The sequence below is a fragment of the Scyliorhinus canicula genome, chromosome 3 (genome assembly GCF_902713615.1).
Source record: "Scyliorhinus canicula chromosome 3, sScyCan1.1, whole genome shotgun sequence".
In the NCBI taxonomy this organism is placed as follows: domain Eukaryota; kingdom Metazoa; phylum Chordata; class Chondrichthyes; order Carcharhiniformes; family Scyliorhinidae; genus Scyliorhinus; species Scyliorhinus canicula.
The window spans coordinates 135,854,187-135,871,050 of record NC_052148.1 but is presented as its reverse complement, the minus strand read 5'-3'; the positions used below and the strand labels follow the sequence as shown (position 1 = coordinate 135,871,050).

At 44.6% G+C, this 16,864-nt stretch overlaps 1 protein-coding gene across 8 annotated transcripts in view; it reads left to right on the top strand.

Annotated features, from left to right (window-relative positions):
- The window catches only part of LOC119962989 (Krueppel-like factor 3), a 98,631-nt gene that overhangs the window by 50,444 nt on the left and 31,323 nt on the right, over window positions 1-16,864 (top strand). For 2 of the 8 annotated variants that reach the window (XM_038791417.1, XM_038791418.1), the window contains exons 3-4: window positions 8,550-8,642; window positions 9,946-10,038. In XM_038791417.1, the coding sequence (XP_038647345.1) occupies window positions 8,586-8,642; window positions 9,946-10,038 (150 nt within the window). In that variant the 5' untranslated portion in view covers window positions 8,550-8,585. Of the gene's footprint in view, window positions 1-8,545; window positions 8,643-9,945; window positions 10,039-16,864 lie in introns of all 8 variants that reach the window. The other 6 variants (XM_038791415.1, XM_038791416.1, XM_038791421.1 and 3 more) reach the window with 3 other exon arrangements.

The window sequence follows — 16,864 nt, the reverse complement described above, 5'->3', positions numbered from 1 at the left end:
TGGTGGGCCCCGATCGCGGGCCAGACCCCATCGGAGGTTCTCCCCCCCCCCCCCCCCCCCACCCCCCCCCGGTGAAGGAGCGCTTTTCCCCACCCCACAGGCCGCCCCCCAACCCTTCGCACAGAGTCACAGAGTTCCCGCCGGCAGCAGCCGGGGTAAACGGCGCCGGTGGGACTCTGCCATTTTCGCACGGCTGCTCAGCCCATCTGGGCCGGAGAATCAGCGGCCCTGCCGATGCCAAAAATGGGCCGGCGTCGTGGAGCGGTTCTGGCGATTCTCCGGCCAGGTGCAGGGCTCAGAGAATCGTGCCCCTAGTTTTGGAAAAGATATTGAGATGGTGAGTTTGCACATGCCTTCTAATTCTGGTAGTGTATCATTATCTGTTAAGAGCTATTTTAAATCTCGAATTGTGGAAATAACAACTGCTACTTGCTTATTTCCAGGTGTCTCACTCCTCACCCCCTATTCTTCCCCCCTCCCCCCCTGGGGGGGGGGGGGGGGGGGGGCTAGGAGCGGCGATGCGTGAATCTCTGGCGCCGGGACTTGACGCTTGGCCGGCTCCAACCCGAGCATGCACGGTTGCCGTCTTCCCCTCCGCTGCCCCGCAAGACATGGCGGCTTGATCTTGCGGGGCAGCAGAGGGAAAAGAATGTGTCGTTTACAGACGCTGGCCCGACGATCGGTGGGCACCGATCGTGGGCCAGACATCTGATGAGCACGCCATGGTGCTCGATCCTCCCTCCGCCCCCCACAGGTCCCACATTTACCTGTCGCGCGCTGTGCACGCCGGCAGCGATCAGGTGTGGTTGGCGCCGGCGGGAACTGGTCGGGTTCGTCAGGCCGCTCGGCCCATGTGGGCCGGAGAATCGCCAGTCGCCGTGAAAAACGGCAAGCGCCGATTCTCCGAGCGGCGTCACGCAAAACGCAACACGCCATTTTGGGGGGGGGGGGGGTGGGAGAATCGCTGGGGGTGCCAGGGCAGCGCGTTGTGATTCGCCCAGCCCTCCTGCGATTCTCCCACCCGGCGTGGGGAGCGGAGAATCGCGCCCCTTATTGTTCAGATTCAGAGCGTCTTTCTATCCAAACAGTCTGATATCAAGAATTTCTGCTGCAGCTGGACAACTTGGAAATTTAATTTGTGTTCTGAGAAAATTACTACAAACAGAAAAACTCATTTGGTTGTCTGCTAATTAAACAAAGGTCATAGAATTTACAGTACTGAAGGAGGCCATTCGGCCCATCGAGTCTGCACTGGCCCTTGTAAAGAGCACCCCACGCCTCCACCCTATCCCCGTATCCCCACCTAACCTTTTGGACACTGAGCGGCAATTTATCACAGCCAATCCTCCTAACCTGCATATCTTTGGACTGTGGGTGGAAACCGGAGCACCCGGAGAAAACCCACGCAGACAGTGGGAGAAAGTGCAAACTCCACGCAGACAGTCACATGTGGCTGGAATTGAACCCAGGTCCCTGGAACTGTGAAGCAACAGTTCTAACCACTGTGCCACCGTATTCTCAACTGAAAATCAAACTATTGTTTGATTAAATGTGTCCATGTGTCTATGTATGCTGGATCCTCTTTTTTAATACCATTATCCATTTTGCTGTTCACAAACTAATGTTCATAATGGTGCTTTGGGGGTTGTACAGGGTTCCTTTGGTGTCTGCCATAAGCCTGTATATTTTACAGAACTGCTTTAAGCAGAAGTGATTCTGAAATGTTCTCGACCAGCCAGTGCTCTGGAATTTTATCATGTTTGCGTCATCTGGCACAAGTTACTGCAGTCGCAACTTTCACTTCTGCTCCTGGGCCTAAATGCCAGCAAACGGAAAATATTCTCACAGGTCGATAGTCAACAGTCCGCTGCTGGTGAAAAATTGGCCAGTTGATGGCCCCAGTTAAGGGGCCTCACGGTAGCATGGTGGTTAGCATCAATGCTTCACAGCTCCAGTGGTCCCAGGTTCGATTCCCGGCTGGGTCACTGTCTGTGTGGAGTCTGCACGTCCTCCCCGTGTGTGCGTGGGTTTCCTCCGGGTGCTCCGGTTTCCTCCCACAGTCCAAAGATGTGCGGGTTAGGTGGATTGGCCATGCTAAAAATTGCCCGTAGTGTAAGGTTAATGGGGGGATTGTTGGGTTACGGGTATACGGGTTACGTGGGTTTAAGTAGGGTGATCATTGCTCAGCACAACATCGAGGGCCGAAGGGCCTATTCTGTGCTGTACTGTTCTATGTTCTATGATATTTGCTATCGATGGCATTGCTGGGAGCAGAACTGCCCATGAAATGCTATGCGCTGGGGTGAATCTCCTTCTCCTGAACTGTCACAAAAGTCAAGTGTCATCAGTAGTGGTGTTGTAACATAAATAAGTCCTACTGATGAATTATTAGCTAGATTAGCACTGATTATCTGCAATCACCTACCTTTCTCAAATCGGGCACTGTTGTTCACATGCTGCATGCAGGAGAGTTTCCCCATGTTCTGACCAACGTGACAAAAACAAATTATTGGGTCATTATCAAATTGCTGTTTGTGTGAAATTTCTGTGCAAAAAGTGGTTCTTACATTTCCTTCATTACAAGAGTGACTGCAGGTCAAAAAGTACATTATTGGGGCAGAACGGTGGCAGAGTGGTTAGCATTGCTGCCTCATGGTGCTGAGGACCCGGGTTCTATCCCGGACCCAGGTCACTGTCCGTGTGGAGCTTGCACATTCTCCTGTGTCTACTTGGGTCTCACTCACATATCACAAACATGTGCAGGTCAGGTGGATTGGCCATGCTAAATTGCCCCTTAAAAAGAAAACAAAAATAAATTGGGCACTTTAAATTTATTTTTAAAAAAAAGTATATTAGTGGCTGTAAGGTGCTTTGGAACATCCCAAGGTTGTGAATGGTGCACCATAAATGTACGTTCTTTCCTTTCCTTTAGATCTGATTTGTTTTTCTTGAAACATTTTAATTTGGAATTAAATGCTTCAAACACAATTTGCATCTAACAGGCATATCTCAGGCAGCCGTGTCAATCGGATTCTGACAAGAGATTATATTTGTTGCTTTCTCCTTTGGGATGGGTGATGATTAAAGATCCTTTGTTGTTGCCCTTAAAAGATTGTCATTTCTATTCCGGAGAGCATAATTCCTCCCCCGAGCGTGGGTGGGTGAGGAGACCAGTCACGCCACACTTCTGGCATGACACATGCAACTTTTAACAAAGGCCAGCACACCCTTCCCATGGTTATATAGTAACAGGTTGTTTTCAATTGTTGGGGAGGCCATCCATTCTCACTATCAAAACAACGGTGAGTGATACGCCCTGTGGTGTGTTCATTTTTGTAAAATTGCACTGCCTGGTAAACAAGTAGACAGCTTACCCCTGTCCCTCATTAATAGTTTCAAACGGAGGGCGAGGGGCCCCTTAGTTCTCACAACTGGGGAGCATTGTGCTACTTGGGAAGATGCAAAAGGAAATGGAAGAGAATGCACTAAAATAGCATAAGCTATCCCTTTTAATTTAAATGGGTGCTGTATTGTTTGGGCTGATTGGTCAAAATGAGAATGTTTTACTAACTGTGCCTAGAATTAATATAAGACTATTTTTCATCTGGGAATTTATCACTAAAACCTTGATTTTTAACTGTGGTGGGAATGAGGCAGGCGGAGGTGCCGAAGTGAACGGTAACTCCGCACCACCCCTCCCCCTGACCTCAGCAGCGTGAGATTCAGCCAATTTATAGTGAGGTAGTTGCCTGCCCAAAACCACTGTGAAGTGGCAGCCAGCTGAATAGTGGGAGCTGAATGTCCCAATCATTAGCACATGATAGATTTCATTGAGTTTTTCACTCTTCTGCATTTTGGATCATCAAATTGAGTTGGGCAGTGTATTAAGAAAATAAAGGTAGTTTTAAGGGATTTATCATCGTATTGGTAAACATTAGAAATAAGGTATAGTTTTCCGTGCTGGGGCGGCCCGGTGGCACAGTGGTTAGCACTGCTGCCTCACGGAGCTGAGGACCTGGGTTCAATCCAAGCCCTGCGTCACTGTCCCTGTGGAGTTTGCACATTCTCCCCGTGCTCTCACCCCCACAATCCAAAAATATGCAGGGTAGGTAAGTTGGCCATGCTAAATTGCCCCTTAATTTGGGAAAAAAAGAATTGAGTACTCTAAATTAAAAATATATATATAGGGCAGGATTCTCCGATTTGGAGACTATGTCCCCACGCTGGCGTGGGAACGGTAGGAAAACTGACACAAAACGGCCACTGATTCCCCGTTTTTCTGGGGGCTAGCAGGACGGCAGTGTAGAGCACCCGACACTAGCTGCCAATACTGTTTATGGGCCAGGGATTAGAGAACCCCAAAGTGTGTCATGGAGTTCACCTGACGTACAACTTTTAATAGATTGTGGTATGGGGAGCACACGGTCCACTCTACATGTGTGGTACAGCAGAAATGGAAAAATATTTTTTTAAAGCAAAACAATGTTTATTCTATGAACTCAAGTTAGCCTTTTTAAAACATACAGTGAACATCTTAGCAACCATTAATTCAAATACATCCCCAAAGAATACAACGCTAAGTAATCCTTTTAAGCTTTCCTTTTCACATCCATAAGACTTAAAACACCTTCAAAACAGAAAGACATCAGGCTTAACTTCACTACTGAAAATATTTATAATTCTGAATTCACCAAATGATCCAGAGATAGTCTTTTGATGGCAGAGAGAACAGCAGTACACCTGCTTGGTCTGGCTTCAGCTCCAAACTGGAAACAAAAACAAAAGTAAAAAGCTGACAGACAGCCCAGCTCAACCCATGCTCTGACATCACTGCAGTAGTAAACACCCATTTCTTAAAGGTACTCTCACTACAGATATTTTATAAACACCCATTTCTTAAAGGTACTCTCACATGACAATATGGCCCGGAGAATTGCTGGGTCTGTGACCGCGCATGTGCACGACGGCGGCCTGTGGCCACTGCGCCATGCTTCATGGCAGAGGCCACTAGCGGACCCAGCCTGCTAATAGTCCCCCCCTTCAGCTGGCTCACGCACCCCAGACCACCCCTCCAAATCCTGAATAATGCCCCCCCTGCCCGGGAATCAGCCCTGCCCCGACTGTAGCAGCACTGGACTGAGTCCGTAGCCACCACGTTGAATTCCCAACGGATAAGAGCACTCGTGTCCCACGCCGTCGGAAACTCGGCCTGTAGGGAGTGGAACATCGGGAAGGTGGCCTCAGGGGCGGAGCATCACGTAAGCGCCGCCGCCCCCAATTCCGTCAGGAATTGTGATTCTCCGGCCGTTCGCCGAACACGATTTCGGGGTCGGCGATCGGAGAATCCAGCCCATAATTTTAAGTTAGTCTAATGTAATGTTTCTGTGCCTGGAAGGGTAAAACCTTTTAATTTTATTAATGCTGGACAAAGGTCTTTGTATGTGTGGGTGTTGGTTTCAATTCCAACTGTGATTCTATTGTGATTAGACAGGGCTATGGTGTGAAGAGTAAATAAACCAATGGCAGTTCCTTAAAAAATGGGATTTTATAAGGTAAAGAAGCTTTTCAGTTTTAGTTTAGCTAATTTGATTTCAGTTGGAAACAGGACACTGGGGAGTGAACAGCTCTTGACTCTGCCGGAAGCTTGACAGGACAAACAAGTTGCAAAGATGCAAACTTCCTAAGGATTAATATACAATCCAGATAACCCCAGAGAACTGAGAGAGAAAGAATATCTTAAGCTGACTGAAGTTAAGAGAACAGAGACTAAGGTATTGTTTAGAAGAATTCAAGGAAGAGTAAACAACGTGTTCTGACTTAAACAGATAATTCCAGATTTAAAGTGGGACAGCAGACTTCATCTGTCAGTGGAACTTTTTAATGTAATTTTAATACAGCCTAGGAATTGAGAGTTAAAACAATTGCAGTTTGTACAGCAGTGAAGACAAAGAAATCCTAAATGGGCTGGTGTAAAATCTTGGACTGGATTTGTTGTTAAAAGTGAAGCGGAAATTTTGTTTATATTTGTTTTAGGAGAACTTTCAAAAAATATGATATATTTTATTTTATTTTTCCAATGAAGGGGCAATTTAGCGTGGCCAATCCACCTACCCTGCACATCTTTGGGTTGTGGATGTGAGACCCATGTAGACACAGGGAGAATGTACAAACTCCACAGGGACAGTGACCCGGGACTGGGATTGAACCCGGGTCCTCAGCTGCGTGAGGCAGCAGTGCTAACCACTGTGCCACCGTGTCACCTTGCAGAACATTTGTTTAAAAGAGTCATTTGTAAAATCTGGACTGGATTTTGGAATGCAAACAGCTAAGGAAAAGCATAATTTGAAAGATTTGAAAGTGTGACTTTTGAAAGTGGAATTTGGAATAACTAGTGTGGAAGCCAGAGTTCAGTGAGACAAGGTGGCTCAGGGTATATTGATCTTGGGGGATTTTGAGGAGAAATCCACAGACATTCACTTGGGTTCAGAGAGGAGTGTGTCTTACCGCAGTCACCTTGTATGCTTAAAAGAGGCTTAGTGTGTTTGAGACCATTGGACCTTAAGGTGTACTTTGTAATCCATGTTAATCCTAAAATCTGTGTGTAATTGTTGTGGAAGTATTGTATTATAATCTAATTTTTCATGTTTAATATATTTTTTCTTGCGGTTAAATTAATTAGCGGTCTTGTGACAGTTCCTCTGTATTTTATTTAGAAGAGTAAAAGTTAGCATTTTTTTGAGCTTTCGTTTTGGGATGGTAACACAATGACAGGACAGATATTTATCCAAAAACTGGAATAACAATTTAGATGTTGGAACATAACTGGAGGGCAACTTTCACAAATATTTCTTTCTGGTTAGAGTCCTTTTGAGAACTGCTGACTTGAGCTCCCATCTTACCTGTGCGTTCTTCCCTGTGAAGTTCTGCGGCAGAAACACAAGTTAATTTTGCCTGCCTGTATTACGGTGCTGTGTTTGAAAAAGGGGAAAAACGTTATTTGCAGACTTGGACCTGAATTTTGAAATCAAGAAGATGTGCATCTTCAGCAGTTTTGGGGGGAAAAAAGCAGAACTCTTTAAATAGGCACTGAAACTGTTTGAGAAAATACAATGTTTATTTGGGAACGTGGGGGGTAGTGGGGTGGGGAGGGGAAGGGAGCGATCCATTGGTGCCATGCATAATTTGTATCATAGTAGAATCTTGCATAAGTCACTCATTCTGTAGTTTCACATGTTCGCAATTATTGAATCATGTATTTGTATACACACTCAGTGTTTGGGATATGGGTTGAATGGAGTTAGTTTTCCTTCACATTGTTTTGTGTTGCAGTGCAGGAAAGTTCCACTTATCGCTTCATTGAAAATTCCCAAATGAATCATACTTCCTATTGTGTGGTGTATTTTTGTTGCATCCTTTTTTCAAATATGTATTAGAACATAGAACAGTACAGCACAGAACAGGCCCTTCGGCCCTCGATGTTGTGCCGAGCAATGATCACCCTACTTAAACCCACGTAACCCGTATACCCGTAACCCAACAATCCCCCCATTAACCTTACACTACGGGCAATTTAACATGGCCAATCCACCTAACCCGCACATCTTTGGACTGTGGGAGGAAACCGGAGCACCCGGAGGAAACCCACGCACACACGGGGAGGACGTGCAGACTCCACACAGACAGTGACCCAGCCGGGAATCGAACCTGGGACCCTGGAGCTGTGAAGCATTGATGCTAACCACCATGCTACCGTGAGGCCCCTCATTGATAAAGTATTGATAAAGTAATTTATGGATATCATTTGTGTCCATGAATGAAGTGCAGCTTTTAATTTGCACTGAGTTATGTACTTACATTAAGTCCTTTTTTTGTTATATTGGATCACATTGTCTCATACAAAAGCTTGAATGTAATACTTTAATACAAGAAAAACAATGCAAACAATTTTAATCTAAGTATTTTTATATTTATGTAAGAAGCTAGCATAAACAGAATGAACAGCAGCTGAAAACTTGTCAAACATTTAGTTTATGATCCAGATGGAAACCATTTTTAAATTTAACCATTTTACAAAATTATAAAAGTGACTATTCAGACCACAGCTTTCACAGAGATGTAATTTATTGGGCCTGATTTTCGCTCACTGGAAGCCCATTCACTTACACACCTGTAAAATTAGCCTTATTCTCAAGAGATTTGAAGGGTGGGGCAGGGAGAGGCAGGTGTATTGTGGGGGAAGGCTGCACAGCAGCTGGCTTTTCTTGGGTATTGTGTTGGGCTGGGTTGTTTTTTTTTGTATAGGTGAAGGTCAATAGTGGTGTGCCCTCATTAGTATCAATCTGTCGTTCTTCCGCAGTTTGTGAGAGGGAACCTATTGTACAATCCTCAAGGAAGTGGACAATACTGGTTGCTACTTCCCCATTTGTACTTGCAGCCTACATTTCAGATGCGCTGGCACACTTCCACAGCTACACTTGAGTTGACCTGTGTAGGCACAGAATTAGTTCATGATTCAAGCTCATGACTTTCCCTTTTCTTTTGACAGACAGAAAGCCCAACTCTTCTGGCGTTGCAACATACTCAAAATGCTGATGTTTGACCATTTGCCTGGTAAACAAGACCCAATGGAACCAGTTTCAATGGTGAGTATGAATTGTCATCGCAAATAATTGGTTAAGAAGCAATAGCTCCTAGAGCAAAATCCATTACTTTAGCTTAAGAGTCTTACCAATTTTCTGATTCAGGACTTTCTACATGCTTCACCAATGCAGGTGGAATGGTCATGCTAATTTACAGCAGAATTTCCATCTTCAAAACATGTGATAATGTTTCAGCTCACAGAGTTTATCCAATTAATAGCCAAGCTATGCAGATCCAAAAGCTCTCATTTTGATTGACCATCTGTGCCATTAGCTAATCTCAATTGGAATAAAAGGAAGAATACAAGCAAGAGTTTCCACTCCTCATGATCATTATCCAGTGACCCTCTGTTGGAAATATCCATCTGACTTTGGATGAGAACAGGTTCAAACAGGTCCTGCCACTTATTTTTTTTTAAAGTTTTGAGTACCCAATTCATTATTTTCCAATTAACGGGCAATTTAACGTGACCAATCCACTTACCCTGCACATCTTTGGGTTGTGGGGGTGAAACCCACGCAGGCAGTGGGAGAATGTGCAAACTCCACACAGACAGTGACCCAGAGCCGGGATCGAACCTGGGATCTCGGCGCCGTGATGCAGCAGTGCTACCCACTGCGCCACTGTGCTGCCCTGTCCTGCCACTTGTTGATAAGAAATACGAGAAGGAGTAGGCCATGTAGCTGCTCAAGCTGTTCTGCTTTTCAATGCAATTATGGTTGGCCTTCTGCCCCAAGTACACTGTCTCACAACCCTTAATTATCTTCATACTAGGGCAGCACGGTGGCACAGTGGGTTAGCCCTGCTGCCTCACGGCGCCGAGGTCCCAGGTTCGATCCTGGCTCTGGGTCACTGTCCGTGTGGAGTTTGCACATTCTCCCCGTATTTGCGTGGGTTTCGCCCCCACAATCCAAAGATGTGCAGGCTAGGTGGATTGGCTGTGCTAAATTGCCCCTTAATTGGAAAAACGAATTGGGTATTCTAAATTTATAATAAAAAAAAAATTATCTTCATACTCAAAAATCTATCCATCTTTATCTTGAATATACTCGACGAATAAGCATGCACTGCTCTCTGGGTGGATAATTCCAAAGATTCACGGCACTTTGAATGAAGAAAGGTCATCTCAGTCCTAAATGGCCAGTCCCTTATTCTGAGACTGTAACCCTACTTTCTATATTTCCCCAGTCAGGGAGAAGCATTTACCCTATTAAGCCCATTAACAAGTTAATATGTTTCAATTTGAATGCCTCATTCTTCTAAACTCCAGGGAATATAAACCTAGTCCACTTGATCTCTCCGTAGAACAATCTCCTCATCTCAAGAATCAGCCGAGTGAACCTTTGCCCTCCCTCTAAGGCAAGTGTGTCCTTCCAGAAGCAGAACCAACTATACAATGTAGGTGTGGCCTCATCAGTGCCCCGTGTAATTTTAGTAAGGCTACTTTAATCTTGTACTCCAATCCCTCTGTAATTAAGGTAACATACCATTGTTCTTTCTAATTGCTTGATGTACATGCATGTTAACTTTGTCATTCTTGTCCAAGGACACCCAGATCCCTCCCCCCAATTGCAAATATTTCACTGATTCTCAGTCTCTCACTGTTTAATATTTTTTTCTTTACACTAAGTGGATAACTTCACACTTTATTACATTGTAGTCTATCTGCCATGTTCTTGTTGACTCACCGAACCTGTTTATATTCTTCTGCAGCCTGATTGCATCTTCTTCATTGCTTACTTTCCACCTGACTGTATCATCAGCAAACTTCAATATGCAACACTCAGTCCCCTCAGGCCTAAGCACTCATCCTTGTAGTACCTCCCTAATTATAGCCTGCTAACCCAAACATATCCTGTGTATTCCTACTCTCTGTTTTCTGTCCATGAGGAGGTGGTGGCATGGTGATATTGGACTAGTAATCCAGAGACCCAGGATAATGTTTTAGGCACCATGGGTGGAATTTGAATGGTACCTTAGTGTAAACTATTGTTGTAACTGGGAAATTAAGTAAAAATAAAATGTTGTTAAACAGTTCTGTAGAAATAATAACTAAATCAGGTAAGTCTAGAATTGCAACTGAGGAGTTTGTCTTGCCACGGTTAAGGAACAATTGAATAATGAGTAGCAAAATATTCAGGAGCTGCTATGATCAATGAATTACTTGTTTTATTCTCAGCCGTGCTCGCCCCTCATTCACCCTCTTCTTCTCGGAGCATTGATTATTTGCTGATAAAAATATTCCTAGATGCAGATCATCTTCCAATGCCAGTCATAACATGACCATTATTATCTCCATCACTGCAGGGAGGCAAAGATAATCTTCATGCCCCTGTTTGTCTGCAAACAATATGGGCTGGATTTTGCAGTCACCCCGCCAGGTGTGTTTCAGTGCGTGGGGTGGCATGTAAAGTAGGTTACGTGGCTAGCCCATCATTTTCCCGCCCACTCCGAACTTACCCTCACAAAATGCTAGATGGGTGGGTGCTGAAATCGGCAGCCCACCTGTCATATTTAAATGAATAATTAAAGGACAATTAGGCTTGTTAGCAAGCCTATTGACCAGGATAATATGCTGCCCACGCCATAGTATGGCTGGCGTGGGCAGTTGGGTGGGATTGGGCAGACTGTTCTTTTTTTGTGTGTGGCCCAGATGAAAATTGGCAAGAAGGAGGGGGGGGGGGGGGGGGGGGGTTACCTTTTTTTGGGGATTCACTCTGTGCATTCGGGAAACAACCCCCATGATATCACCACTCTCTCTTCCTCACTACCTGCCCTCTAAAAGCTTCCACCCCTCCTTTCCCCTCCCTGTGCTTTTGGATCCCTTCCCACCCTAAAAGGGGATTTTCACGTTAACTTTATTGCAGTGTTAATGTAAGCCTATTTGTGACGCTAATAAAAGATTATTATTATTAAAGTCCAGAACATGCCTTTCTGTGGCAAACATCATCTCCTTATTGCAGTCCACCAGTGCCCACTACTGACTATTGGCATTTCCAGGACTGCTAGAGTTTTCAGCCAATTAGATTGGCTCGCAGCTCTCAAGGGTGGTACTACCTCCCACGGAGGGGAAGAAGTCCTACCCTCGTTTAGTTTAGCCCATCTCCATTGTGTCCCAGCTGTCTAGCAGCATGTCCGCCAATTGGCTTTCCTTCCAGCGGTAGGTGGTCAGCAGTTCACCCCTGCCCTCAGTAAAAGTCAGCCCTATATCTCAAAAACTAATCAACTAATTTCGACAAAACTTGGTACACGGAGATGGTATGGCCCAAGAGAGAATGATCCATTTTTGGCAAAGATACGGGTCCATATCCTAGAATATTTTTAAAGGATACATCAACATTAGGAGATAGTGCCAATTGACCTTTTTTTAGAATGGGTTGTTGTATTTGGAACACTGTTGATTTAATTTAGAATGTGATGGATTGTCTCCGCTTGTGCTGTAATTTGTCACAGCTGTCAAAACGTGAGCAGAGTTTTCCAAGCAAATTGTTGGGTGTTGATTGGCCTGAAGCCTCCCCAGTGACGTGGAAACTCTGACTAAAGTTATTTCTTTCTTCAGCTTTGTAGTTACAGAGCATCAATCATTCAGGGACTTCAAGGAAGATCTGCACAGTTGTACGCTGAGTTAGCATGAGGTATGCGCTGTACTCAGTGTCGTCCCGTTTATATTTGAGCCTTGACTAGGACTTAACAAAGCTATTCAACTGGAAAGCAATTCACAGACAACCCTCATCATATTCCGCCCTGACATTTGGAATAAGAATTTTTTGACCAATCTTTTCCACCCTAACTCCGGGGGTTGGGAGAGAGCTTTTCTGAACTGTCTGTCTCAGCTATTCAGTAGATAAAATGCCGGATCGATCGGTACAGCAAACTGTTCAAAGGAAAATCATAAATCAGAACAAAGAGGTCAGCTGTCACACTGCTACAGTCTGTATCAAAAGTGTCACGTTAATTTTAGAAGGAGCAGTCAGAGCATTGCTATTCTGATCCCTGATGGAACCCAGGCAAGCAGTGTGCCTGCAGCAAATAAGGTGGACAATGTGTGAAAATGACTGTGGCTCAAATACAGCACCTATTATTATTATCTAGTGACGATCCTTGCGACGGTACAAATATGCAACCTTTAGGGACATTTAAAAATGATGGGCAGGACCTGATACTGGGGTTTTTGCCTCCATTTCATTTCATTTTCATTTCATTTAATTTAATTTCATTTTCATTTCATTTCGTTCCTGGCACCAGCAATCGCAAATAAAAATATAAGATGGTAGGAACATTTAGCAGGTCAGGCAACATCAGTGAAGAAAGAAACCAAGGGTTAATGGTCTTTCATTATATCTGGAAGATGATCATCGTCCTGAAATATTAACTTGGTTATCCTCCTCAACGATGTTACCTGATCTACTGGCTGTTTCCAGGATCTTATTTTTTTCATTTATACTATAATTACCATGATTTAAGTGATGAGGATGATGAGTTCCCAACATAGAGACTGTGCGGTGTTTGAGAATTAAGAGCGATTTGGTATCACGGAGTGTCAACCTTGTTTACCTAGACTTTTCTGGACAAATCCAAAAACACTATCTGGGCAAAGCCACAAGATGTCCTGTGGTTCAAAAGTCAAATTAAAAATGATCCCATTTGACCACTTGTTTTACCATGTGAGCCTCTGAACCATTAATGACTATCCTGCACTTGGTCAATTACTTTTCTTTTTTTTAAATTTAGAGTACCCAATTCATTTTTCCCAATTAAGGGGCAATTTAGCATGGCCAATCCACCTAGCCTGCACAATTTTGGGTTGTGGGGGCGAAACCCACGCAACCACGGGTAGAATGTGCAAACTCCACACGGGCAGTGACCCAGAGCCGGGATCAAACCTGGGACCTCGGCGCCGTGAGGCAGCAGTGCTAACCACTGCGTCACCGTGCTGCCCCACTTGGTCAATTACTGATAGAATATTTAGTGAATACTTCATTTTTGGGCAGGTCCTGTAGTAGCTGTTCTAGAATAGTTTGGGCAAGGTAACGCCAAGTCTATTGGACAGGTTATGATTCTTCCCACTGAGATGCTGCTCCTATGTTCAGGGTATCAGTTGATTTTTAATGTCGTGGGAGGAAAACAAATTGACTGAACATTGGCATCTCTCAAATGGAAGCTACAGTAATATTATTCATTGGGCACTTTTAACTGAAGGCACATGCAAACACTTCAATCTGTTACCATTATTTGACTGACTGCAGATTCTTCACTGGATGTGGAGGTGCTACAGATCCATTGGTTTTGAATTCTACTTGTGGAACCTACTGCTTTTGGTGCTATTGCATGCCAATACCTCTTTGTAACTATTTCACCGGCTTGCTGTTTCATCTTCAAGTGTGCCTGGTGATGCCCCATTGACCTTGAGTCAATCCTTTGGCACAATGCCCATGGATGAGAGAAGCATGTGCCAGATATTTATTTGATTATTTCAAGGATTGTGAGCAAAACCAGCATCTGTTGCCCATCCCTAACTATATTTGAGAAGGTAGTGGTGAGGTACCTTCTTGGATTGCTACAGTCTATCAGGTGCAGCACTGCCAACAGTACTTTGTAAGGGATTCCCAATTTTTGACCCAGTGACAGTGAAGGAATGGTGATCTATGTCATGAGATCCCAGATTATGATGACAGATAATTTTTCTGCTGATGACTCTCAGAATCCCATGGATGTCCAGTTTTGAGCCTCACATCTGTTCCACTTTTTTAATCCGTTGGGTTTCTACAACAGCTTTCCGTCATGTTTTTTTCCCCCTGATGTCAGATTTAGGCCATACTCTCCAGAGTTTCGAAGAACGAGTGGAGATCTAATTGAGTATAAAAGATGATAATGGGGATTGACAAAGTCGACATAGAGAGGATGTTTTCTCTTGTGCGGCAATCTAGAATGTGTGCTCATAGTTTTAGGGTAAGAGGTAGCAGATTTAAAACAGTGTTGAGGAGAAATTATTTCTCTCAAAGGGTTGGGAATCTGTGGAATTCACTACCCCAGAGTATGGTGAACGCCGGAACATTGAGTAAATTTAACAAGGAGATAGACAGATTTTTAATTAGTAAAGGTTTGTAGGGTTATGGAGAGCGGACGGGAAAGTAGAGTTCAGGCCAAAATTAGATGAGCCATGATTTTATTGAATGGTGGAGCAGGCTCGAGGGGCTGAATTGCCTACTCCTACTCCTAGCTCTGATGTTCGTAGTGAAATTCCAATTTGAAGTAGTGAGATTTGAATTCATAACACCTAGGTTCCAACTCCGGTGTCAGAACCAATAGAGTCAGAACCAATATATAAGCCAAGTTTAAAAAAAACTCCAACTGAATTGAAAAAAAACTGTACGGTGAATAACTATATCAGATGTGAAACATCAGCAGACTTTGCATTTATTCCAACATAGTGCTGAACGTCAGCAGGGAGGCAGGCATCATTAGCAAAGCAGCAATTATCAACACCACTTTAAAGTCTCAATCCTTTAAGCAGCCATCAATAATCAGAATTTCTACTTTATACAGGTCTTGCAACTTCCACAAAGGAAGAATATCTTCCCTCACACTCAGAAAAATGTTATTAATTTTATGATTTGTTGTCCTGGATGTTACTTGTTTAGTACTTGTTTAGTTCCCGTACCAGCCTCCCCGAACAGGTGCTGGAATGTGGCGACTAGGGGCTTTTCACAGTAACTTCATTGAAGCCTACTTGTGACAATAAGCGATTTTCATTTTCATTTCATTTCAGTAAGTGTTAGTTATTTTGGACAGTGTGGTACATGGTAGAAAACAGACTTGTTGATCGGGCCTTCTATCCAAAGGGCAGGCGCTTCTTTATTTGGATAATTGGCTGTAAGAAGTTTAACAGAGCGAGTCTGGTAGCCTCCAGTGTATTTTGTTTGTACAGCAAGTCAGATTCCATCCCTGCTAAGTTCTCAAAGCAACAGAGTTAGATCCATGATGTTACAAATTTGTACTTGTCAGTTTTCAGCTCATTGTTGTTGATGTCGGGAAAAGGAAAAATATGAGACATTGGGCGTGGTTTACCAGCCCCGCCCCACCGGAATCTTGATGGGATGTAGCCTCTCCCAGGATTCCTGACGATTATTACGCTTCACGTGATTAACCAGATCTCGTGAGACCTCTCGACCCGCATCACGCCCACAATGTGCGGGGTCCAGAATCGCATCGTTCAGTGAGCTTAGAAGCCCACTTAACCATATCTGTGACTGATCGAATGGCCACCCGGCATCTACTGGCCTCACCAAGGAGACTTCAGCCGGACACTGTTTATCATTGGTTCCCGCAAATGCGGACCAAGCGGTATGGCATTTATGGGGCGGGGCTCACCCAGACATTCTGAGTCCCCCGGGTGGTCAGCCTCTGGGCAGGGTGGAACTCTGGCACTGGTGATGCCACCTGGGCACCTTGACACTGCCAGCCTGGCACCATGGCAGTGCCAGCTGGGCACCTGGCAGTTCCACCTGGGTGCCACCCTGTCACTGCCAGGATTCTCAGATGGCACTGCCTGGCTAGCAGGGGCACTGCCAGGCTGGCATTTTTCCCACACCAGGGAACTGGCCCAGTGGTGCCCTGCCCATGCGTGATGGGGTGCGGGAGACCTGAGGACCCCCTTATAGGGAGTTGGAACATTGGGAGTGGTCCGAGTTCGTTTCGAGGATCGAATGGAGAAGCATCTCTTCCTGCTCTAAGGAGCTCCACTCATCGTAGCTCCTCCATACAGGAAGTGACACTAGGTGCAGCCTCCGCAAGCGGGGGCCGATGTGGAGTAGGTAGGTGAGAGTCCTGAAATAGCAACAAAGTGCCGTTCAATTTTGCGGTTGTTCCCGGTGCTGCAACCCAGCGAATCCCACCCAGAACGGATTCTGATTTTGTTTGATTAAACCGTGGCCAATATTTATTCTCATTACATTCTGAGGAAAATTGCTCTTCCTTTGACCCTAGTTTGGTCTGGAGCAGTGGAGAAGATGATTCACATGACTGATATTAATGCTTGCAGGAAATGTGCTTTATCATGGGCAAGCAATTTAATTAAATCTAATTCTATACTTCGCAATGCATGAATTGATTTAAGACAACTCTCACCAAAGACTCTGGGGAACTGTGCTTAGATCAGGCTATCATGATGTGAATCAAATATAATCTCAAGAGGTTTAACAGTCCAAATAAGGTTTCATATTCA